This window comes from Halichoeres trimaculatus, unplaced genomic scaffold (genome assembly GCF_033239565.1).
Source record: "Halichoeres trimaculatus isolate MK-OKI-2021-1 unplaced genomic scaffold, fHalTri1.1 fHalTri1_scaffold_20, whole genome shotgun sequence".
NCBI lineage: Eukaryota > Metazoa > Chordata > Actinopteri > Labriformes > Labridae > Halichoeres > Halichoeres trimaculatus.
The window spans coordinates 2,478,790-2,505,674 of record NW_027437198.1 but is presented as its reverse complement, the minus strand read 5'-3'; the positions used below and the strand labels follow the sequence as shown (position 1 = coordinate 2,505,674).

Here is a 26,885-nt window from a genome sequence, read left to right as displayed (position 1 = left end):
CACTGACGTCACACTCCGCCTCATGCGCACACATACAACAGTACAACAGTACAGTTGTTTCGATTGTTGCGAACCACGGTGTGCTTGTGCTGCTCAATCTGCTATATCTGCTGACTGTCTTTCAACAAAATATGCATCTTTTGCTCCACTTTTTAACTTAGTATTCCCCAATACACCAGATGACTGGCTTAACTCTACTTCGGTAGAGATCTCCCAAAAGCGGCTTCAGGACAAGACAGTTAAAGCACCACCCACAGGCCTGGCATGCTTACTACAGCGTTTTCAGTCAATCAGCATTTCCGTGTTAACACAGTTTTTTCCACTGCGTTTTCACTGTGTTTTAGCGTTTTCAGATGAAACGTTGTCATGTAAACGGGGCCTAAGCCTCCTTGGAGGTTAGGTTGCAATAGCAGCCATGAAGCCTTGACCTCTCTAATAATTCTGACCCTCCTGATTGTCCCACCGCTCCTCTGATGGGAGGTACAAATTTCAATTTGGACCCACCTGTCCACTGAAATTTCAAATCAGACCCACTTGACCACTGAAATTGTACATCAGACCCTAAACTCCACCTAACATCTGACCCCTTCATCTCTATTGTCACACAGACCAAAGAGAGGGCTCAAGGGTGACCCATATGGAGCAAAAGCATGCCTGACAATCACTAATGGCCCCTTTTCCACTTGCATGCTTTAGCCCTACTCCACTCAGCCCTGCTCAATTTGCAGCCTGTTTTAACTGGCATGGTAGCTCCTAAATAGGGCTGCACGATTATCGCAATCGCAATCGCAATCGCAATGTCAGCACATGCAATTACGTAATCGCAAAAGAGGATATCGCAATCGCAATCGCAATGTCAGCATATGCAATTCAGATTTTTCTCCATGACTCATGTGTCATGACTCATCATGACACAACTTTTTTTTATTAAATCGCAAGCACAATCACAATCGCAATATTGTCCACCTAATCGCAAATCGCACCTTTTCCCCAAATCGTGCAGCACTACTCCTAAAACAAGTTAGTTTTAGTACCCACTCCTCTCTGGTTCCAAGCGATCTGAGTTGATACTAAAAGGTGACGTCACAGACTGCTGGCTACTGATTGGTCAGACAATGTCGTCACTGATGAGTCATGAGCGCGACACCCAAAACAAGATGGGACATAAGAGGACTAGAGCCACCCACCATTTTTTTCCTTCTTTCATTCAGTTTGTGACAAAAAGCCACAGACCGAGCAGCAAGTATAGTATTGCCTTCAAGTCCTCCATTGTTTGTGATTGTTGTGTCGTGCTCAAAATGACATGAACGCGGTGTCACCCAGCTGTTTTATGGCAACCCTGCCCCTTGGTGGTCAAAGAACCGGGCGAGTGGAAAACCATCACAAAACAAGTAGAGTAGAGTTGGGCCGAGTAGAGTAGGGCTAAGGCAACAGATGGAAAAGGGCCATAAGGTAACAGCAACTCAGACCTACAATCTAGACCCCTGTGATATCATCTCCTTTGGTAAATCCCTAGTTAGCTGGAGGGGATATAATGTTTATACCAGTGGCGAAACGTGAGTACTACAGCTGGGCCTTCACCTCAGCTGTCACAGCCCAGAAAAGAAATCATCGCGGAAAAAAGTAGTTAACAAAAAACATTTTTATTGAATAAATAAAATAAAAATAAACAAGAGGCTTTACATAAAACAATGACTAACATTATTAAGTGAGTTTACAAAAATTACTAAATTAAACTAAAATGATGAAGAAAATGTCTTTAGTTTTTATCTTTGTCAATCTGTATCGTACATAAACTCGTTACTTTTACCCATCGAGAGTACTGACAGGCTGCCAACACTCCTGAATATGGAGGGAGTCTCCCAATTTTTCAACCCCTTCTCTGGCTGTTCTCCTGGCTTGTGATTTCTCCTGATTGTCCCCCAACTTTAAGTACGCTCCTGTGATCGCTAATATTTTTTGAAAGTGAATCAAGTCTTGTACCTGGGCGTTATATCGAAAACTCAAAAAACCATCCACCCCCTCCCTCTAAGTTGGTTTGATCCAAAGACGCTGCAGGAGACCTCAGAGACGGAGACGGATAACTGTGCTGCACTTGTTGATGAAGAGTTTATCAGAGCCTTAGCTGTTTTCTATCTTTCTTTTTTGTTGTTGACATGTCGTGAGTTAAACTAACGTAGCTCTGCTCTTACGCAGCATCCTCTCCAATCAGGAGAGTCGAGAGCAGCGTGAATCATATAGTTAGAAGGCTGACTCTGGAATAGTGAAACGTGTGTCATTGTGAAGTTCTGTCCGTCTTCGGTGTGTGATGCGCATACGAGCTGCACATGTACGCGACAGCGCTCCCTCTTTAAAACAGGGGAGAGTTCAGGTGGAGGAGACTGACTGAGCCAGTGGAAGAGAGGGATACACACACACGCACACAGACACACACACATACACACGCACACACAGAAAGGGAGAGAGAGAGAAACAGACGCAGTCTGAAGTTTGGCGCTGTGGCGACAGTTAAGGAGAAACCAGCAGGCCATTCCCGGCAACAATCCAAAGCCGTAGCAGCTGGTGTCGGACAGGAGCACAGCAGCAGGCCATCTACTTCACCGATCCCCAGGAACCTACAAGACAAACTCAGATCCTCCCAGAGAGGTGTATGGTCAGTAACTATAACAGGACATTAAGACTAGAAGTTAGATTGACAGAAAAAAAAAAAGGGAAACAGTGAAGTGAACTTTGCAGTATACTTAATTTCAAAACTTACACGATGTATTAAATGTATTTTATTCAACTAAATGAGAATATATACATAAATATATATATAGATATATATATAGATAGATAGATAGATAGATAGATAGATAGATAGATAGATAGATAGATATAGATATATGATACGTATATTTTTTGGTCCAGATTTTTTAAGGCCTAGAAGTCCCTGAAGGTTCCCCACTGGTTTATACATTTGTTTTTCCCTGGTGCCCAAACTGGAGTTTTGTTTACCGGAATTATGGTCCCAAAAGTTACCATGCCTCTCAGGCTGTAAAAAAATGGCAGGATTCTAAGGTGTCTCTCAAGGCCTAACAAAAAACAAAAAATGCACGGAGGAAACAGTCACGCAGTCTACTATCACTTTGGTTAAAGATCAGTACTCGGGACAGAATAATAAGAGTTATCCTTTATTACCATAACTGGTCTGTACACTTCCCCTTGGACCAGGCCCATCTATCACTTCCCACCCAAAGGAACTGATTAACGTTTCTTTACCTGGTGATCCCTCTGGCCTCTGTTCCCATCATACAATCTGCCTCCAGAAATTACACTGTAAAACTAAAACAGAGGATTGAAACGGGCCTCTTCCTAACTAATTCCTGGCTTAATGGGATAACTTGAGCCCCTTCTCTCCATGGCAGACTGTGTAGCGTACAGGTGTTAGGCGAGCTCTAGTACATGTCCTATCTCCTTTTTCTGACAACCATACACTTTGTATTTTAGAACTGCATCTTACAGAAAACTCGAGTGAACTATCTAGGCACCTAGAAAAGCCTTACTTGTGCTTCAGGTGAAAATTCCCCAAACATTTTCACCCCCATGAAGAATAATTACCAGTGGTGTGCAGTCAGTGGAGGAAGGGGAGGCAGTGCCTCCCCTAGGCTAACAAGAAAAAAAAAAAAAGAAAAAAAAAAAAAAAAAATATATATATATATATATATATATATATATATATATATATATATATATATATATATATATATATATATATATCCTTCATACTTTTTTTTTTCAAAGATTTGTTTTATTAACAACATTTTTACAGAATATTTGTGGTTCATAAGAAGTGCATTACAGTTTGTTGCAATAAGATAAGCTGTGTTTACAGAAGGATCATACATGTTTGTATAACATGAGCACACGATGTATAAATGACTTTTTTTTTTTAACATCAGAAGAAAAAGAAGAAAAAAAAAATACAACAAAAAATACAACAAAGAGTTCTGTAACAAAATACCAGAACTTTTCCCATCCCACCCCCCTCCCCAGCCTTTTCCCTCGTATGGTTCTCAATGTTTATTTATACTGTATAATCACTCAGGCTAATTTGAAGCTGGTCCAAGAAGTCTCACACCACCAGGGTCAACCAAGTCCAGTGAGGGCAGAATATCTATGAAGGGGCCCCAGATTTTTTGAAAGGCTGCAGGCTTTCTTCTCACACTATACAATATCTTTTCAGGTGTGCAGTAGGACACAAGTTCATTAATCCAATGTCTTACTGTTGGTGGATTTTCAGACTTCCAATTTATCAGAATACATTTTTTCACTGCAATGCTAGCTAGTAAAATAAAATATATTTTTTTATAGTAGTTCACATTAACCAAGCTTGTGCAGAATCCAGAGTTTTGGATCCAATACAATGTCAACTCCTATTACCTTTGAGGTCAGTACAATGGCTCTTTTCCAAAATTCTTTTATCACTGGGCAGCTCCATAGCATGTGTAGGAGATCACCTTCTCTCCCTTTACATCTCTAACAACTGGGGGAAATGTTGCTATCTATTTTATGTAACCTGGAAGGGGTGTAATATGTCCTATGAAATATATTTAATTGAATTTGCCTCTGTTTTGTGGAAATTAATACTGTTTGTGCCTGCTCCATTAGATGATACTTGTCTGCCTCATCATAGACACAACCTAGGTCTGTTTCCCATTTTCGTTTTCAAGATGTTTTATCATAGAGAGGCAAGTTTCCATTAATTATACTATATATAGAAGATGTTATTCCTTTTGTTGAATTAACTAGTTTATTACATAAGTGAGTTTCAAGAGTAGTTTCTTTTGGTATATCTGGGAATGTTTTGTTTTGTTTTCTCCTTAACCCAGTCTCTTATTTTTAAGTATTTGAACAGACTATATTTAGGGCGATTAAATTTTTCCTTCAGTTGTTGAAAATTTGCGAATGTATCATTAATATATAAATCAGCAACTGTGTGGATTTTTCTATCCCTCTACCCTTGTAATATTGAGTCAGAAATGTGATGTGATAGATTGGGATTACCCCACAAAGGTGTCCTTCTAAGAAAGGAGATAATTGTATCCAGAAGTGAATGAGATTCTTGCCAAGAAGCAAATGTGTTCAGTATTATTGAATTGGTTGTGAGTGTAGTTAGACATTTTTCGGTACCTTTAAATGGAACATATTTTAATGGCATAAACTTCATTTCATGTTGTTCTATTGGGACCCATCTAGCATTGCTGCTCTCCGCATGTAACCAGATCCAAATTGGTTGGTACTGAGAGGCAATATAATAGTTCCTAAAGTTTGGTAGGTTAAGCCCTCCCCTTGAATATGGAGCCTGAAGGGAAGTTAGCTTAACCCTTGGGTTTTTCTTTTGCCAAATAAAAGGAATTATAATTTTATCAAGCTCTTTGAAAAAACTCTTGGGGACATTTATGGAAAGGCACTGAAATAAGTAAATAAACTTAGGCAATATATTCATTTTAATAGTGTTAACTCTGTCTATGAGAGACAATGGGAGACCCATCCATCTTTGAAGGCAAAGTTTGGTTTGTTCCAATAATTTTATAAAATTCTGATTGAATATATGTCCATCTGATTTGCAGATTTGTATACCCAGATATTTGAAGCCATTGTTACACCATTTCAAAGAGTCAGTGAGAGCTCTAATATTGTCGTCATAGATATTCAGTGGTAGAATCTCACTTTTTGTATAATTTAATTTATAACCTGAGACTGCACTATATTCTTTGAGGTCTTTCAATAAGGGGGGGACTGATGTTTGTGGGTTGGTTATATATAATAAAAGACTGTCTGCATACAGAGAAAGCTTATGTTCACTTTTACCAAAATTGATTCCAGTTATGGAAGGGTTGGAGCGGATGGCAATGGCCAATGGTTCTATCCCAAGTGCGAATAGCAGTGGGGAACATGGACAGCCTTGTCTGCAGTCTCTAGATAAGGAGAAAGTGTTAGACAAAGCATTGTTTGTTAAGATATTAGCTTTAGGAGCATTAAAAAGTGTTTTGACATACTGGACAAATTTCACTCCAAATCCCATAGCCTCTAAGGTTTGAAAAAGAAAACTTGGTTCGATCCTGTTGAATGCTTTGTTTGCATCCATGGACATTATCAACATAGGATTTTGATTTTGCTGAGCAGTATTCAGTATATGAAGGAGTCGCCGCACATTGTCTGCCCCATGCCTATTTTTAATAAAGCCTGTTTGGTCAGGGTGTATTATCTTTGGTATAATATCTTCCAGTCTAAGAGCAATCAGTTTACATAGAATCTTATAATCTGCGTTTAAAAGACTGAGGGGTCTATATGAATCACATTTCTGTTTATCCTTACCTGGTTTTGGAAGCAAAGTAATTGTTGCAGTTTCCAGTGAGTTTGGTAATTCTTTGTTTTCTAGTGCTTCTTTAATCATGTTTGTAAGGGGAGTCAGTAAAATTTTTGAAAAAGTTCTATAATACTCGACAGGGAATCCATCTGGTCTGGGAGTTTTGTTATTTTGTAATGAATTTAGGGCTCTAAGTACCTCCATTTCTGATATATCTGCATCTAGCAACTCTATATCTTCATGTTGTAATTTAGGAAGAGTTAGTCCATCTAAAAATTTCCTTGCTCCAATATTATCAGCATCCTGCTCGGTTTTATATAGGATTTCATAAAATTTTCTGAATTCTGTGTTTATGGATGCTGAATTGTCCTCCGTTACCTCCGTTTGTATTGAGTGTATGAATTCATCAGATTCTTCCTTTCTAATTTGCCAAGCCAAGAGTTTACTTGTTTTGTTCCAAAATTCATAATAGTGATATCTAGTTCTTGACATAGCTGCTTCCTCTTTATTCGTACATAGATTATTATACTGCATCCTGGTTTTAGTAAGTGTATTAAGATATTCTTGCTTTTTGGTGGCAATGTAATCCTGTTCAAGCTTTATGATATCACTTTCCAATTTAGTAAGTGCCTCTCTGTTTTTTTAACCTTATGAGCACTGTATGACAAGATCTGACCTCTCATATAAGCTTTGAGAGCCTCCCAAATGTTGCCATGTGAAGACGAGTTGGAATTGGCTTCAAGAAAAATTTCAGTATTAGTTGTCATATAGGGAATAAATTCAGTCATTCAACATGTAATTTTTAAATCTCCACCTATGATTTGTGGGCTGTGGTGAATCAACAATCCAAGAGAGTTTGATAGAATTATGGTCTGAAAAGGTAGCTGCTAAATAGGAGCAATATTTAACCTTGGGCATCATAGCTTGTGGTACCAAAACATGTCAATCCTAGAGTGTGTATTATGTCTTGGTGAAAAGAAAGAAAAATCCTTCTGGTTTGGATTAAGATTTCGCCACGCATCAATTAGGCCGATGTCTTTCATGTCTTAAGTGCTGTTGCCACCTTGGACAATGAAGTTATTTTGGGTGATGATCAATCTAAAACGGGATTTAAGACCAAATTAAAGTCTCCACCCACTATACACTGTCCCCCCAATTGTAGCCACTTTCATAATCAAATTGTGAAAAAATGATGGGTCATCATAGTTGGTATATATTCACCAAAGATATCTTATTTCTATCTATTTCACAATCTACAAGCAAAAATCTTCCATTTTTATCCTTTTCTACTGAATTTAATTTAAAGTTCAAGTGTTTACTAATAAGCAGGGCAACACTTCTTGCTTTAGAGTAGGAAGAGTAGAAAACTTTACCCACCCAATCCATACGCAATTTTAAATGTTCAGTGTCTGTGAGATGGCTCTCCTAAATAAATGCAATATCTACATTCTGTCTATTTAAATATGACAGGATTTTCTTCCTCTTAATTGGAGAGTTGACCCCTCTTATATTCCAAGATATACATGTTAATTGACCCATAATTTAACTTCTTTATATAAATGTCTTAGCAGAATAAACATCACAATATTCAGCTCAGAGGGTGTCTGAGCACTGGGTTCAGAGGTGGTAAAACAATGAATATATGTATAGTGGTAAGATTCAATCAGGACCAAAGTATAATCTGGACATTTGTGTAATTAGAAATCTGAGTGTTAGCGAGAAAACATACATAACCCCAAAAAATTAAAATAAAGAAAACCTGCCTAGTAAAAACCCTATAACTCAAGAACATTAGGTAGGTAACTCTCTTAAACAACAGTGGTGGCTCCAGCAACTGTTCTAATTAAAACTAGTCACTCATAACATTCTGTATATGGCAAAACTACAAACCTTGGTTTGTCAATGATAATACAAAAATTTACCAAGGATAGATAAATTGGTAAAGAGTGAGCCGTTGTTATCATTGGGGTGTAAAATATGATAATATGCTCATAGGTCTGCACACAGGGTTTACATTGTTAGAAATCTGAGCATACAGGTATAACTAATTAACAAAAGCCCATGCATCAGTAAACAGATGCAAGTATATCACCAGTCATAGTCCCAAATATTGTGAACTTTTGAAAATACCAAAATCACTATGTCACAGCTGAATCATAAAACCCCGTCCTCCTTTAAGACACCTTTCCCAGTCTCAAATTGACAGCGGGACTCACTCTTCTCCTCCTCAGAGTCTATAATGGTGCTGTACATACTGCAGTCACTTTAGGCTACTCACTTGCAGTGGCGTGGCGTGGAGATTTTTTTTTGAGGAAGCCAAGTGAGACAAAGCCTCTTATCTGTATTTTTATTTTGGGAGTGGGGTACATAAAAGACTGTGTTGCTGTTTGTATATCGCTATTTCATGTAACGGAACGACCTGTTAGAGTGCCCAGACAGCGCTCATTTTACTTACTTTGAACACCGACACACGCCCTTTCACTCTCCCACCCTCACTCACTCATTCACACACGTACGTTGTCCTCTTGACTTAGCTTAAACATCTTATTAATTCATTCAACCGCCCACTTAAACACACAACCGACAGCTTCATGCACGCTGCTAATGTGCTAATCTCCCTGATTTCATGCAGTGGCTCGAGGATGACGATACTGTGATTTGATTGGTTTGAGGCCAAAGACAGGGTGGCTTCCCTTGGCACAGTCTTGGTCAATCACAGATGAGAAGTGTCATGACCACGGCCTCATCTGATTGGTTAATCGTTCTTGTTTTTTTTCACCAAGGGATGCCAACTCAGCTTGGCTTCCTTGCGGACAACAGCGTGCAGTATCATATTTTCACCACGCATTTGCCACAGAACATTTACGAGGGCGTTGTTTTACACATTGTAAAATGCTCAATAACTAGAGGAGAGGAATAAGGAAGAGATAACAGTGACAAAACACAGAACAATTATCGAAACTGTTACAAAGGAATATTTTCATTAAATCACAGCTACAGTCTAAAAAAAGAGAGGAAGCATGGCTTCCCTTGGCCTCCGGGAGAAAACGCCACTGCTCACTTGACAGTTCTTTCAAAAACGTTGTGCTTCAGCTGGAGTGGAGAAAAACATCACAGATCCCTGATGTTTAAGCGGGGTACATCAATGCATATTCCACCTCCTTTTCTCGCAGCATCCTTTTCACGTCGCCGTATTCATCCCTTCGATGCTGCAAGTCTGCGCTGTAATCCGGATAAAATGATGTCTTTTTATTCTCCTATGTCACATCTCCATTACTTCTGGCCAGTCGAAGGACTTTCTCTTTATCCCTGAAGTTCAGGAACTAGGCGATGAGGGGCCGGGGTCTGTCCGACTTCTTCAAATAGTTCATTTAAATACTGTGTTGGGTGTTCCCTCTTGTACAGCAGTTTTAAGTATTTACACGAATAGTATTAAAAGATCTTTTTTTTTTTCAAATGTGTGATATTTGCATATGTATTTGATCATAGGAATAACTTTAGTTCTAAAATGCTTCACTAATGCACATGTCATAGGTCCAAAAGGAAACCATATATCTGACAGATGACAACAACATGGCCATATTTCCCAGACCTGATGGTGACTTCAACTGCTTTGACCTCCTTACCAGAGGCCATTATGAAGTACATGGTGACAGCATCTCAGAGGGAAAGATCAGCTGAGGCTCCTCTCCAAGGCCAGCCTGTTCACTTTTCTTTTCACCGCCCTTCCAGCACAGCAGGAAGCTCCACCTGTCCAATTTCCAGGAGTACCATAACTAAAACTTTTGTGAGGTAATGAAAGAAAAGTTTTCTGTTATTTCTGGTGCACCCTTTGAAACTACTGTTGTTTTCATCTTGCACTTCATCATTTATGGAGGCAAGTCTAATACTGAGAGAAAACATTGATTACATTTGTTTTGTAATGTCCCATTAATTTTCAGGAATGTCCTGAGTGCTGATGTCCTGAATGGAAAGCTGGAGACCAGTAAGATGGTTACGGTCCGCTTCTCAGAATTTGAGGCCTGTGTGGCAACAATTGCCAGTAAGGTGAAAGAGGCTCTTGGGCAGCAGGAGTCAGTTATTCTGACAGATAGTCAAGGCAACAGGATCATTGACTCTGATGGAACCAGAGGTACATTTAAAACAACTGCTGTAAAATATTTTCTACAGGCACTTAAGATGCTTATCTGCTCAAACGCTGAACATTTAACCTGCTTAAAGGCCAAGTGAGATGCACTTACTTCTATGTTATTCTCACACTTAAGTACATTTTACATTAATAGCTATCTTAATTGCTTTATATCGCTGCTGTAATGTTTGTCTTTAATGGCATACAACATTTAAGTTGTCAGTAATATAGCAAAGATTTGGTTGAAATGTATTTAAATTTTCATGTCTTTCTGTTTTATTGTAGGTTCAGCTTTCTGGAAGCAAAACTCCAGAAAAATTTTTGCAGTGCCAGAAGAGCAGATGGAGCAATTACAAGTCAACAAAAGACAAAGGTTGAGGTAACTGAACCGTACTGATTTTTTCTTTATTTATGTTCATACTTTATTTTTTCTTTCTTCTCCCACACCTTTCATGTAATTTCCTCCTTACAATACAGGTGCTACAAATTTTTGCTGTACCTGTTTGTGAATTATTTATTTAAGTCTAATTGAATGTTGATCTGACAGCACTGTGGGGCAGTGCCTCACAACAAGGTCGCCTGTTTGATCCCCGGGTCATCAGGGGCCCCTCTGTGTGAAATTTGCATGTACTTCCCGTGCATGCATGAGTTCTCTCTGGGCACCCTGGCTCTCACCCACAGTCCAAAAACATGCTCATTATGTTAACTAGTGACTCTTAATTGTGCTTAGGTATGAGTGTGAATGCGAATGGTTGTCTGTCTCTCAATGTAGCCCTGTAATTGACTGCAGACCGGTTCGGGTTGTACCCCACCTCTTGCCCAATGACAAGAGCCGGGGTTCCCACAACCCCATGAGAGATATGCAGTATAGAAAATAAATAAATGTTTATTTGTGACTGAAAGGTTTTTTTTTTTTCAGCCGACAGGAAGATAATGGAATACAAGATGTAGTGGCAGACATTGAAGACATTGTTGACGCAGCCCAGGGACTAAAAGAGGTATCCAAGATTGAGAATTGAGCGGGATGGCACATTCCACAATGAAAACCACCCTGTCGCTGTCAGAGGCTGATGTAGCTTCTTTGCAAATGGTTTTTGCTTGTGTAGTCTGCAAAGGTTTGTACTGTTTTATGACACCACATAACACTCAAACTTTTGTTTTAATATTTAAAATGCTTTGTGTCTTGACTTATGTTTTGTAATTTTAATATAGTTGTTGGGAGTTGGTTGATCAGCCCTCTGCATAAAAAGATAAAACTACATGATGACAAAAAATCTTTTATTTAAAAAATCTTTTATGTACAGGTCCTGTGGATAAGCCAATATTCTCTACCTGCTGCAGAAGTCTAATCGGGTGCAAGACATGTATTGAGGAGTGGAACGACACCCACAGTTATTGCCCAAGGTGTCATGCTGTGGATGTGGAGAACAGCATCCACAAAGTGGCTGGGCTCTCTGAAGCACTGGCACCGCTGGAACCGCTGGAAAAGTTACTCTAGTAGTTTTTTTTTTGTCTTGCTGTTATGATGGCAGCAGATGTTTGTTTACAGTATTTCAGCAATATGTTTTGTACTGTACTAAGTTTCACTGTTACATTTTAGGCACTTTGTTCAGTGTACTGTTGTTGATGTTAAAATTTACTGTGGCACTACATGCAGGGTTTACACTATAACTAGTCATGTATGGTGTGCAACAAAGGCTGCTATGTCTTGCAGGTTTCTTCAGAGCTTTATTTTGTGATGCAACAATTTACAGTGTAAATTCTTGAAGCACTTTTCCCATAATACTAATGTTCAAAGCGATGTCTGTTATTGTCCTGCAGGATCTGTAGGAATTTTTTTTACTTTTAGTTCATATTAAAAGAAATATTTTGAACAATAATTTTTGAACAAAATTTGTGTCAGTTGATCTACTGTTTAGCTTACAAAATCAGCTTTTCCAAGACAACAGTGCATATATTAACTTCTGCATATTAAGATATATCTCCACCTTTTTTATGCATATCTTTCAGCAAGATTGATCAGGTAGAGCAGTGCTTCCTGAAATACACTATGGTCATAGTTCCAAATAGGACAGACATGTCAGAGAACCTCTCTCCTAAAAGCTGTTCAGCACGACATTGCTGCTGTTCTGTTTCAGATGGGTCAGATCCAAATGCAGATACCCACGTCAGAGAAGACCCCAACTCCTGCTCACACATGTGGGCTGTGTCAGCAGCAGAGGGGAGCAGCTCCATGGGAATCCTTGCTGGACAGCCACTAGCTGCAAGTTGATTTGGTATCCCTCTGCCTAAATTGGATAAATAAGTTTTTGTGAGCTTTGAACCAAATTCTGTTTGTTGATTCTAAGCTCTATACATGCAAATATTATCAATTTAATACCTGGTATCCTATGGGCATTCCAGGACTCAACAACTCTGCTCAGACTGATCTGACTTACTTGACATGCTAGATTGGAGACACAAAATTTAGTTATGTTGTCCTGCATGTCAATCAACTCTTGATCCAGCAGGTGAACGAGGGCCTGTTTTAGGGGATAATTGACCCGATTGTTGACCTCAGGCCAAATTCTATCCACACAAAGATTCTGTTTGAACAAAAGAAAGACTGATTTGTAAAACATATCTAAACATTCTGCAACCTCTATGCAGAAAAAAAGGTGTTCAGGTGTGTAAAATGCAGATTAAACGACAACAGTGGGTAGTTTACTATTAATAAAAGTTACATTTGTTAGAGCTAGCTAAAAAGAAAAACAAGTAAAATTAAATTTACCAATTACTGCTGTCAAGTTATATACCATGGCTTAACTTTTTAGTTTTTTTTTTATTTTATTTTATTTTGAAAGGCCCTCGTTTGTAAATCAGACAGAAAAAAAGCACCCTTGAGGAAGATGTCTGCACATATGGTGGCCTTCTGATGTTGTGTCTGTGTTGAGACAGCTTTTCTTGCATGTACAGGGTCAAATAAAACTCCCATGTTTGGCAACTGCCTCCCTGTCAGAAATGTTATGGATCCATTATAAGATTCACTTATAGATATCAGTGGTAGAGTCAGGGGGACCAAGAGGGACAGTCACCTACAGTGGTGCCAAAGCTTTTGATGAAAACAATGCATACACTAAATAAGAAATATATAAAAATACATCTACAATTCATTTAAAACCTTGGCATAGTGGCTCCAGCAACAGTTTTGCTGCTAAATCCATCTATAGCCAAGACATGCATTACTCCAAACATCCCCAGCTTCTCATTTTGGTCAAGGTGGAGTTTCTGACCCATATATTCTGCATGGTAAGGAGCTGGGTTTAAATTTCGTGTTCCCTGGAACCAGAAAAGTTAATCAATGCAGAGTGCACTTAGAGTGAATGTCTTTGTTGTTTCAAGAATCATATTTAAATTGTCAAATTTAACAAATGTAGGCCACTAACCTGTCGACGCAGCTCATTGTATGGCTGGTGCATCTCTCTGAGCATCATACCTACCCGAGGTTCTCCTGCCTTAATCCCCACTGATGACAGGTAGCCTGACATGAATTTCCGTCCATAAGATGGACCTGTCCGTTTTTTTTTTTTGTTTTTTTTTTTGGAGTAGGGGGGGATCAGCATGAATGAGTGATTGCAGACAAATAAAATAATACACAGGAGTGTGCATGTGTGTGTGGATGAAATGGATAGCGGTGGATCATCAGTACTCTTATTAAAAAGCTAAGGAACGTGTCTGTATGAACCTTAACTTTGAGTTGTCTATTTTTTATGTAGAGCTGTTTAAAGCCACCTTCTTTACTAATTTTCATCAATATTGCAATATTCACAAAAACACAAGTTTCCTGATCCTGAAAACTGCTATTTCCATCTGAGAAATACAATTTCAAGATTTTGGTGTTGTGTTAATAAACTAATTAAACCAGATATCTTAATAGAAACAGCATAAAGACATGTTATTCATGTTTTTGTCACTTGTCCTGCACCAAACGTTGATCGTCCCACCTTGCCCTCTCTCTCTTAAACATTGTTTAGTACTTGTAAAGGCAAAATCAACTAAAACTCTTTATTATAGGAGAATGAGGGCAGCGCTTTTATATAGTCATATTTATAGGGCCACTGGAACAGCAGGGGACTTATAAAATCCATGTTACCTTCTATTGTTTAGTTAGATAAAAATCTCAGTCAAATTTGGGTAAAATATAATTTTTTTGATAAATATCATTATCACTTTAATTTCACGGACCCCGATGGTTTCGCGGACTCCCGTTTGAATTATATCCTAACACTTTATGTCTAACCAATCGAAAAGAAGTCTGTCAGTTATTTATTTGAATACGTCATAAAACATACTCAAAGGATTTTCACCTAAAAAAGGGTTTTGGCAAGAGAGGGGAACACTAAACATGGAGTAGCTACAGCCGAGACTTTGATGCTCCAATCTCTGTTTGGCTCATTTGTCCTCTTTCCTTCTTCAACGGAAAGACGTGCTGATCTTGAGCAGTATGAGATATTTTGCTTAAATACCCATGCTTCCTACTTTGTTGACTTACAGATGAATATTTTCCCTGCGCTGTCAGCTAAAAGCAGCCAGTAAATGGTTGCTATGTGGGTTGCCATGGGCGCCTTGACATGATTTCTGTTTCCCTCCTCCTTCCTCTACTGTGACTGCTCTTACAGCTTAACTTCCTTTGTGCATTATGTAAACAACAACAGTGTAGATCTGCGTGTTTTCCTTTGTTTCAATTAGAACGTATGAAATTACCTTGTCTATTGCAGACGCAATGGTAACCCCAAGCTGTGATACGTGTCCTTTTCTTCGTAGGTTGTTTGTCACACAGAACCTTCTCACGGACATTTCAGAGCACCTTGTTACTCCTGCAGCTTGCAGCGCAGTTGCAATTTCTGCATGAGTTTTTCCTTCATGAAATAGGTGCTCTACGAGCTCTGAACAATCCTTTAACCCTGCCATGACGCTAAAGCCTTTTTCTTGTTGCCTTTAAAAAAAAAAAATCTGAGGAAAGTTCACTTCCGGGTCACGCAGCTTTCACCAGACGAAAAGTCTAACTTAGATAAAACTGTTGTTATCCATTTATCCAATTTTCTACTTAAGCAACAAAAACAAAAATCGAAAATTGAGTCGTTATTGGTGTTTTAATTTTGTCTCAGAGACGAATATTGAAAAAACAATTTGTTTTCTCAAAGTTTAATTTTTTTGTTTTATGTTGAAAATTGAGTGAACGAATGATACACGGATTTCTTCTGTCATGTCTCTGGCATTCTGTCGAGTGGCTCAACTCTGAACTTTCCATCCTCACTCTGAGCTGTCTGTAAGATTTGGTGATCCAATTTTAGAATACCTTCTAACTCAGGCATGGGCAAACGGCCCGGGGGCCACATGCGGCCCGTTTAACGTTTTAGTCCGGCCTGCCGAACTTGAAAAAATTAAATGAATAAACCTTGTTAATGTTTTATTTTCCCTGCAAGAGGGTAGATCAGACAGCAGCAGACTGCTCTGACTGTCTCATTGAAACACATGGGAGTGCGCAGATGCGCGCGGATAAGATGGAGTGAATCGTCAGCGATCTGTTACCTATAAAAGCTCAGGAACATGTCTGTATAAACCTTCAATGTGAGTTATTTGTCTAATTTTTATATAGAGATGTTCACATTTAATATAAAAATATCACACAAACAATTTTGACACAATCTTTTATTATTTTTCATTTTTTCATTTTTAAAACTAGGACAGACTTCTGTTGTTCCGTTTTTCCGTTTTGGTTTTAAAACAGAAAAACAAAAAAACAAGTTGTTTTTTTCATTTTTTAAAATTTTGTTTTGAAACAGAATAACGAAAAAAGAAGGAACCATACACAGATTAAAAATCCCATTATAATTCCATTCTCTCATATTCTAATTTTAATTTCAAAACAAAATCAAGACAGCGAGAAATAGACCGTTATTTGTTTTCGGATTTTTGATTTGAAAACGAAAAATTGAATGTCGTTATCCGTTTTTGGATTCTGAAACGGGTATGGGTTGCACGATATACCGATATTTAGAAAGTATCGATACCCCCTGTTTTCAAAAAGTACCACGTGTTTTAAGTATCGATACTCCAAGTCAATTTTTCGTCTGAATCAGACATTTTGACTCAGGCACCCTGTGAGTCTGCAGCCACCGAGCTGGGTCCTCTCTCCTCTCTGAGGAGTGGGCGGAGACTTGCTCTCTTTCCAAAGTGTGTGTGTGTGTTGTTGTGAAGTTAAACAGTGAGCCTGTATCAGCTTCACGTGTCGATGCTTGGCCGTTTTCTGTCCGACGACGTTGTTAACGTGCATCTTAATTATCCGATCTCGCACTGACAAACTCACAGTTTGATTTCTTAAGCTGCATGTAAAAGTACAGACAGAGTTACAGACATGGGTTCAAGTTTCAGCGCTCCTGTGAACCGCCGCAGCTTCTCGAAAAAGCCGGTGCACGGAGCGAAATTTGTCATTACTCTGTGTGCGAACCCGACAGTCGGGGAAGCTTCGTAAGCTAATACACGTATCAAAGCCCGTCTGTAAAGCTCACTACCGACACACACAGAGGAAACACTACGAACACGATGAAGCACCTCACAGTTCAGCATCCTCACCCCTTATAGAGCAAGAGTGACAGATTCAAACGACGTGCCCAAACACAAAAGTCAAACGAGTGTCAATTACTTTGTGACAAGAAAACTAGTTCACTACGATTTGTACGACGAATAGTCAGCGTCATAAACAGATGATCTGCGTGGAGCAGGCTCAGCCCTGAATCAGAGCTGTGGTGCAGACACACTTTAAATCAGTGACAAGTAGTTTTCTAACTTTAACAATGATAAAAGCCTATAGGAGACACTTAAGTGTTGCATCTGTGAAAAAGCTTAAATAACACGGGTACACTTTTTTTTTTTTAGAGTTTTCATGTTAAAAGTGTGCTTTTCAGTGTATTCATACACAGTGTTTGTTGATCAACACACAGTGTGAGCTAAACTACAGTGTGCTGAGCATGAAAACAATAGATGGCTGTTAAAGTCTGGCAGGGTTATTTTACATGCTCATTTCTGTACAACAATTAATATTTTCTGGTTTTCTATTTAGTTTAATTATTCTTGAGAATAATAAATGAGTTCAGGTCACTCCAGGAATTGATTCTGCATGTACTCTATAAACTTTGTGTGAGTGTTTTCTGAAATATTAGCACAATTTATAAATCTCCCTTAGCCCCACAGACACGCAAACAGATGTCAAAAAACTTGCTTGAGGCAGCCATCTCTTCAAGCTGTTTATTTTATTCGTTTTCTTATATTTCAAGTTTGCTATGGTATCGTTTAAGTATCGATATCGAATTTTTTTAGGCAAGTATCGTATCGAATCATAATTTTGGTATCGTGACAACACTAGTATGGAATGAACGAATGATACCCTGATGGTTACCAAAGCACTCCATCCATCTGCTCCTGGTCCGGCCCCTTTGTCAAATGTTAGAACCCATTGTGGCCCACAAAGCAAAAAGTTTGCCCACCCCTGTTCTAACTGTCAAACCCACCAAAGTCCCTCTGGATTCAGAGGTCTAAGGTCTTCCTCCTCGCATGTTCATTGCATCCCGGTTGAATTATTGCAATTCTTTGTACGTTGGTGTTGATCAGTTGTCCCTCCGGCGCCTACAGCAGGTTCGCATTAAGCATGCCTGAAGACTGGAAAGAAATGACGTGTTCACATCACGCCTGTACTGGCCTCTCTTCACTGACTTCAGGATCCAGTATAAAATTGTGTTGTTGGTCTGTAAGAGTTCACATGGGTTGCCAATGCCATACCTGAGCGAGTGTTTGTACCTGCATGCTCCAGTCAGATCCTTCTTGATGTTCCAAGAGCAAGGCTCAAAACAAGAGGGGACGGAGCTTCAGCGGTGGCTGCTCTTACACTCTTGAACAGTATCAGGGCCAAACACACTACTGAGAACTTAAAATCACTTCTTAAAACATACCTTTTATTACTGGTTAGGTGAGACCCCCAACTTTTTATTTTGTTTGTTTTTATTGGCTTTTTCTTCTGCTATTTATTGTGTCTTTTTAACTATTTGCCGTTTTAAATTATTTTTACTATTTTTTTTATTAATTGTGTTTTTGTACATTGTGTCTTTATTGTTTTAAGCTTGGGCAGCACTTTGGGCCACCCCAGCTGTTCTAAAATGTGCTTGGTCTGTCACCTGAGTCCCTTGGTCACCTAGGTCCTGACCTTAGTTCCGTTGGTCGCCCTGGTCTATCTGCTCCGTTCATAATGAGGTTACCTCCCAAAGAACTCCCTAAATTTCCTCAAACTGCATCTTCATCTATGTAACAGGAAAACAGTCTCTGACCACTGAGCCCACTTTACATGAAGCTCTCTCTGAGCCCTGCTGAGACCTTCAACCCTCAAATCTTCATCAGATCCACAGCAGAGGAGGAGACAAACAGTTTGATTCAAACTTCCAGCCACAGAGCACAAAAACATTTCATTTCCTAAACAGAAACAGTTGTCAGTTTATTTCATTCTCTTTTTAAACATTTACAACAATCATCACGTTTTCTCCTGAACACTGCCCACTCTTAGTTTGGCACATCATCACAGGGCTGTCCCACAGAGTTCAGAGGGACACAGGAGGATGTACATCACACAGTGAGAGCATGCTCTTTACTCACACTTTAACTGACAGGCTTTGTTCTTTTATTGACAAAAATAAGGAGAGACAGAGACAGAGAGATCATCTACTTCAGAGTGTGTTTTAATCGGTGATAAAAAAAAAAAAGGGCAGCTGCTGACACGCATCATTACTCTTATCATCCTACGAAGGTCTTTGTTAGAACTGGGCTCCGTTCCTCTTTTGGATTCAGGTATATGGGGCTGCTAAGTTTCCTGTTGATTACATTAACTGGAAAAACACAGTGAAGAGAGCTTTGACCTGTTTAGTTCTCATGAAAACCTCTATGAGAACAGGCGGTCTCTGAAAATGGAGGATCTCTGAGGACTTCTGAGGGTGAAAACAGGACGTCCTGTGGCCAAACCTGACCACTAGCCTGACTGTTAGCCTGACCATTAGCCTGACCATAGCCTGACTATAGCCTGACCATTAGCCTAACCATTATTCTGATCGTTAGCCTGACAGCAGAACATGGCTGTGGCCCAGGAGCTTAATGAGCAGAAATTAAAAACGAGTCATGTTTCCTGTGGTCTAAAGCAGCCTTCTGTTTGTTCCCTGTCAACATGGTAAACACACCTGATCAGCAGCTCACAGGAGCTCTCCTTATTCAGGGACAGTCTTAGTTTGACATGTTTTTATTAAGTCTTATTAAAGCATGTTGCAGTCACTGAAAAAGTTTTCTCTGTTTTCCTGGATTGATGAGAGAATTAACAAATTTACAGCGGGCAGCGTGAACAGGTTTACTGTGATAAGACTGTGCCATTACATCACTTTTAGCTCACTGTAGTTAAGGTACCAAAGTGTCTTTCAGTTTGACTTTAAAACCCTCTGATGTCTCAGCTGACAGGTAAGAGTAATCTGCACTTTGTGACAAACAGGATTCAAACATCTCTGAAGTACTTTTAGCTGGAGCTTAAGGCTAAGGATGGAGCAACCAGCTGTTTTTGTTTGGTTCATTTGATTTACCAATAACAGCTGATTTATACTCCCTGAGGACTGATGACAGGATTTTCACAGCGATCAATCATTCACAGTCAGCTGTTTGGAGGTATTGCCTGCATGTCAAACAGGTAAGCTCTGTTCTGACAGACAGCAGCTGATGGTTTTCGTCTCATTCAGAAAAACAGAATTTGATTTTTGAGGTGAATGCTCCTTTATTTGACAGATGGTTTAGCTCTTAAAGTGTGGAGCCAGAACACTGACCATAAGATTTGGTATTGAAAAAGAAATTTGGCATTGTAGAAAAAGTTGAATTGATTCTGAAACAAGTCTTGGCATTGTGAGATGTTGAATTGAAAAACAAATTACAGACATTAAAAAGACATTATTTTTTTGGAGGATTTTTTTTGTTTGCCAATATTCAGATATGATTTTACACTTTTTTTTTAGTGTCACTGTTTTTCAGTTTCAATTCTCTTTTTCTCAGTTTTTACTTACTGACAGTGTTTTGACAAAGGGGCTTAGAGCGCGAGAACACGCTTCCAGGTTTTCAGGAGAGGAGAGCTGCCGGCTGCCAGCGACTTGTTACCCCTGTGGCTGTGATCGTACACAGGACAGTAATGGATGCAAGTTCACAACAAACTTTCAAACCGCCAGTAAATCTGTTTCTCTCTGTCTTTATTGATACCAAATCTTATTGACAGTGTTCTGGCTTCATACTAAAGCTGCAGGAAGGACAGACTCGAAACTCACATTCCTTCCTCTGTTGTGTTGGAGTTTTGTTAGGAGTATTTCTGATGTAACCCTAACACATGCAGACGATGGGCTCACAGTGAAACGCTCTGATAGCTGACTTCAGCCCACTTATCCCTGATCTTCACCACCAGAGGAAAGTTTGTCAAAGTCCAGACACCTTATTCACACCGCCACAAAGAGCAAATCTTTGTCCTCCTCCATAGAGTAAGTCTGCAGCACCCTCAGGATCTCAATGTTAAAGGCTGCAGGTGTGTGTGTGTGTGTGTGTGTGTGTGTGTGTGTGTGTGTGTGTGTGTGTGTGTGTGTGCGTGTAAACGTGTGTGTGCGAGTGTGTGGGGACATTCAGTAGCCTGTAGCATTGGCAGGTGTGTACATGTTGAGTGTGTGGAGGTGAGTTCCTGATCCTGGAGAGGTGAAGCTATAGGCAACATACGCCACAGCAGAGCCCACCATCAGACCCGTCATGTAGGACACCGTCATGGTGTTTCCTGCAGGGGGCAGCAATAAGGAGTGATCACAGTGTGTCTGAGCAGCTACCAGCTAACAATCATATTTTACTATAATCATGTCAAATATGCAAATGTGCTAACAGTAAGCAGGTAGCTAACCTTCACTGTGCTAGCATGCTAAAAGTAAGCAGGTATCTATTCTTTATTTCAGCACTGCACTAACATGCTAGCAGTAAGCATGTGTTTATCCTTAATTTCAGCACTGTGCTATCATGCAGTCAGTTAGCTTGTGCAGCATTCCCAGAGTAAGAGATAACGTGTTGAGTTGAACGCTAACATTAGCACAGAAACTGGGGTGAGGTGAGAGGCCCACCTGCTAGCTCCCTTTGCTCGGGCGGGACCTTCCCTGCAGCCTGGATCATGGGAACTGACCCAAAGTACCCGTTGGTGACACCCATGAGGAGGGAGAAGAGGCACGGCCAGGCGGGGTGAGAAAGGGTGGGAGAGCTGGCTGGGTACACACACATGACGAAGAGCGGGATGAAGACCACACGCAAGCAGGAGAAGAAGAGCAAGCGACCTCCTGACCAATCATAAGGCAGCGCAGCTAAGATCTGAAAAGAGGAAAGGAGAGGAGGATGAGGAGGAGAGGAGAGAAAACAGAACATTGGACTTATTCTATGCAAATATTAAAAATGCATACAGCGCCTCTGCCCTGCCACCTCTAGGAAGATCTGACCATAATCTGGTTCTTCTCACCTACAAGCCCATCGTTCAGCAATAACCAGTTATCAGAAAGACTATTAAAACCTGGTCTAATGAAGCTGAAGATGCTCTGAGAGGGTGCTTCGAGGCTACAGACTGGAGTGTACTCTGTGAACCACATGGAGATGACATCAACACCTTGACTGAGTGTGTGACAGTTTATATAAACTTCTGTGTGGACAGCATCATTCCAACAAGAACAGTGAGGTGCTTCCCCAATAACAAACCCTGGATCACCAGTGACCTGTAAAAGCTGCTGAACATCAAAAAGAAAGCCTTCAGGGATGAAGACAGGGAGTTATTGAAGTCAACACAAAAACAACAAAAAACAACAAGGCAGCAGGTCCAGATGGTGTCAGTCCCAGAGTTCTCAAGACCTGCTCACAACAATTATGTCCGATCTTCAGCACCGGATTGTTTTCTGCCTGAGTCAGAAAACAATCCGGTGCTGTGGAAAACATCCTGCCTTGTTCCAGTGCCTAAAAAACCACAACCTGCTGAACCAAATGACTACAGACCAGTTGCCCTGACATCTCACATCATGAAAGTCCTGGAGAGACTCCAACTGGTTCACCTCAACAAGCAGGTGAACACCTTTCAAGACCCATTAAAGTTTGCATATCGTAATGAGCTTGGGGTTGAAGACACCATCATCTACCTGCTTCAGAGAGCCTTCTCTCATCTGGACTAGGGATGCAACGATTATAGATTTTGATTGCACGATTATAGTCTGAGGAATAATCTCGGTTTCACGATTATAACGATTATCGTACATTAATTTCACAACACTGATAATGAACAAATATATAAAATCACATGAACATTCTTCAGAGATTTCAATGAGCTTTGTATTCCTGTCAGAAATAACAGATTAATCAAATAACACAGTACAAAATAATAAATAAAGATAAACATAAATTATAACTCTTCCATTTGGAATTAAATAAAGTGCCCTGTGCTCTGAAAACCTCTACGCCAGTATTTCCCTTTTGAAAAAAATACAGTGTCTGTGTCTGTCATCGTCTGTGTTGTTGAACCCTTAGGCTAAAAATGAATAAGAAAAATGAAACAAATAATCCATGCCATGATGAACTTTGATTGGATTTGCAGTAATGATTTAAGTTGTAATTTTTTAAATATCTGAAATAAAGTATTTTAAGTATTATTATTAATATAAGACTAAACTTAACTTCATTGATCCCCCAGAGGAAAATGTTATTTGTGTGTAAGTAACTTAAGTTTTATTGTCATCCATGCTGATTTTTAAATTCATTTTTAATAATCTAATCTATTCTTTGGATAATCTTAATACATTTATCTAATTTTAAATGTGGTCTGATTAAATTCTGTCTATTATGATTATTGTTTGGTTGAAGATTAATCATGATAATGATATTTAGTGTTTTATCCTTGACTGACACTCAAAGTGCTTTACAAGTTTTAGTAAAATAATATAGGTTGAAAAAAAATCTCTTATGATGTGTTAATAGCAACTGAAATGCAATTAATTTGTTCCCGTGGTACAGTGCTGGAAGTCTACAAGCTCCTGATGTTATTTTAGTGTTTTAAACCTGATATATTAAAGGATAAGTTCTGTTTATACAGCTTTTACATTGTTTATAGAATGAATTAGAACAAAATACTCACCCAGAAGGCTTTCCTGATCTAAGCAGTGCTTCAGGAGATATTTAGATCCAAAATCGTGCAGCGGACATCCGTATAATGGGATCCATCGGGGCATAGATAGCACCGCTCCTAAAACTGCATTAATCATCCAAAAACTCATGTTTTTCACCCATATTCCATCATAGTCCGCTCGGGGTTAGTCATCTGCTGCAGTCAGACAGCGCTGTGTGGCTGTAATGACCTCTGAACTGACAAAGACTTTCTTTACATTTTTCCCTTAAAGAAAGGAGTCAGCTCTCCAGAGAGTACTGCGCATGCGCAGTACTCTGTCTGGAGTGACACAGACTTCAGCAGATCATCAATATCTAACCCAGAGCGGACTATGATGAGTTTTGAACACGAGTTTTTGGACGATAAATGCAGTTTTAGGAGCGGCGCTGTCTATGCCCCGATGGATCCTATTATACGGACGTCCGCTGCACGATTTTAGAACTTAATATCTCCCGAAGCACTGCTTGGATCAGGAAAGACTTCTGGGTGAGTATTTTGTTCTACTTCATACTATAAACAATGTTAAAACTGTATAAACCGAACTTATCCTTTAAGATCCAAATTATGATGGATGGAAGGACAGGTCCATATTGTCACTTCTTAGCTCACACCTGAGTACCAGCAAATCATCCTCACCACCTCCTCGCCTTGTGGGAAATCATCAGGCCTTGTACCAGTTAGCATTGACATGCTACAGGCTGCTAACAGCTGATTTCACATATAAACAATTGCATGATCTCCAGACAAACACCAGACCAAAAAAAGTAAAAGTATCACTGAAGACATAATCAGCTTGGTGTCCACGGCCGACAAATGAACCATACAAAGTAATGATCCACTCCAAATGCAAAAATGATGAAAAAGAGACGAAAAAAATGACAAGAAATGGACAAGAGAGAGTTGCTGTAACAGGCAGCCACAATGGGGCAGCGCATAGTGACAAGAAAACAAAGCAGTCTGTCACAGTCTGTGTGAAATTAATGTATACATGATACAAATTTCACTATTTGAATGGAATTATTGAGATAGATCAACTTTTTCACGATATTCTAATTATATGACCTGCACCTGTAATGCCCCTCTGAACAGGCACAGGTCAGCTAAGTCCTCGCTCAACCTTTTAAGATCGAGATGGACACTTGAAACTTTTTGATCATTTGTGGGGGATTAACAACTTATTATCAGTGGTTAGCATTTTTTTTGCACACACAGTAAGCTACTTTTCCAATCATTAACTGCAACTACTACACAAGCTTGAAATGTAAACATAGTAACTAGGTCAAATCCAGAGGAAATCTGATGTCCTGGAGGAGGACAAATTAATCTTGCCAGTGAAAAACTTCATCATTCTATACAACACAACACAATCTGTCTATAAGGACACCAACAGAAAGAAGAAGGCATGGACAGAAGCTGCTGAGGTTTAGGGTGGGCCAGGTGAATTTAAAACACTAGTTAGGAAGCAGTCACACAAGCAAACTGTGCCGTGCTTAAGCATGCTTCAGCCCTAAAGCACGTTTCCAGTGGCCAGTGTGACCGCAACCATGCCGTGCTTGAACCATCGCTAACTGATCAAATTACTATGGAGCAGATCCTAGCCAAGATAAAGTCTGTAGCCTCTTGGGTGAATGACAAAGACAAATCAGTCGGCGCTCGTCTGGATTGATGTGTACTGAGTGAAATATAAGTATCCATCACCTCAGTGGAGAGCTCAAAGTCATCTCTTTCCAGTCCAGTTGGGACTTGGGAAAGCACATGAAAGAGCTTGATGCTTATTTTCAAAGCATCTATGAATCTGGTCATTGCCTCTGTGAAAGGCAGGGCTGATTTACATAGTGTGAGGAAATGAAGCAGTTTGCTTGGACATGGTTCAGCAGCAAAAAGACAGAGCCCTTTCTCTGAAAAGCATTAAATCTCTCCACAAGCTGAATCACTGTTTTATCCCTGCCTTGCAGCTCCATGTTAAAGTGGTTCATATGATGGAAAATGCCACGCAAAAAGCAAACTGTAGCCCAAAAGTCTTCGTTCTCCATTAGACACAGAAAAGCCTTGGCCTTTTATTGCTTTGAACTACAGAGAAACGCCAGTATCTCCTCTCTGAGTCCACAAAAACATTTCAATCCACCAAGGCAGACATGTTGATGTATAGAGAAGTGTAATATATGAATTAAGAATTATGAATTGTGACCATTGTATTTCCTTTTTCTGTTTTTACAGTTTCACAAAAATGAACTCAAATAAATCCAAATGAACTGAAATGGAAATGAAATGAACTGAAATGAAATGGAATGAACTGAAATGAAATGGAACAAAAACTCAACATTGATAAATGCTCTAAACCTTACCTCATCTCCTGGATAGTTTTTTGGATGACTTTGATAAACTGTTTAACTATCTGTCAAGCTGGAAAACTGCACTGATCTTCTAGTGAGGGCAGAATAGACAACAACCGAGTTATGTAGAAGAGGATCTCTGAACGCACAACACGTCCAACCTTAAGGCAGATGGGCTGCAGCAGCAGAAGACCACACCGGGTGCCACTCTTGTCAGCTGAGAACAGGAAACTGAGGCTACAGTTGACACAGGCTCACCAAACATGGACAATAGTACATTGGAAAAGCATTGCCTGGTCTGATGAGTCTGGATTTCTGCTGCAAAATTCGGATGGTAGGGTCAGAATTTGGCATCAACAATATCCACACACTTCCCTTTTATCCTTTCCATCACCTAATCAATTAGCACCTCAATTGTGTGTGACACATCCCTATAAACACGTCCAACCCAGTACTAGCACGTGTACCTAATAAAGTGGCCAGTGAGTGTATATCACTTATGGTTGCTTGTATTACCTGTATCCTACCTGGTTCTACTTCTCATACTGAAACATTCACTAAACTAAGGAACGGTGAAAACAAAACAGCTACACCTGCACTGAGATTAGTACAGTGACTCAAGAAATACTTTATCTCCAACCCATCCCCCAGTCTGTCTCATTGTCAGCTGAGCAGTTCTACAGTTCAACAGTTTCATTTAGCAGACGCTTTTGTCCAAAGCGACATACATCACAAGCAAGAATTTATCAGACAGAAGGAAAAACCTAGTCAGTGTTAGTTAGTATGTATATTAGGGCTAGGGGA

At 39.6% G+C, this 26,885-nt stretch overlaps 1 protein-coding gene and 1 pseudogene across 1 annotated transcript in view; both read right to left on the bottom strand.

Annotated features, from left to right (window-relative positions):
• Nucleotides 1–12,500: 12,500 nt before the first annotated feature.
• LOC141809327 (uncharacterized) lies at nucleotides 12,501–15,431 on the bottom strand (annotated as a pseudogene).
• A 2,535-nt stretch (nucleotides 15,432–17,966) lies between these two features.
• slc29a4a (solute carrier family 29 member 4a) overlaps nucleotides 17,967–26,885 on the bottom strand; it is a 44,339-nt gene continuing 35,420 nt past the window's right edge. The window contains exons 8-9 of the mRNA XM_074696290.1: nucleotides 21,680–21,920; nucleotides 17,967–21,345 (exon numbers count right to left, since the gene is read on the bottom strand). Of these exons, the coding sequence (XP_074552391.1) occupies nucleotides 21,200–21,345; nucleotides 21,680–21,920 (387 nt within the window). The 3' untranslated portion in view covers nucleotides 17,967–21,199. The remainder of the gene's footprint in view (nucleotides 21,346–21,679; nucleotides 21,921–26,885) is intronic.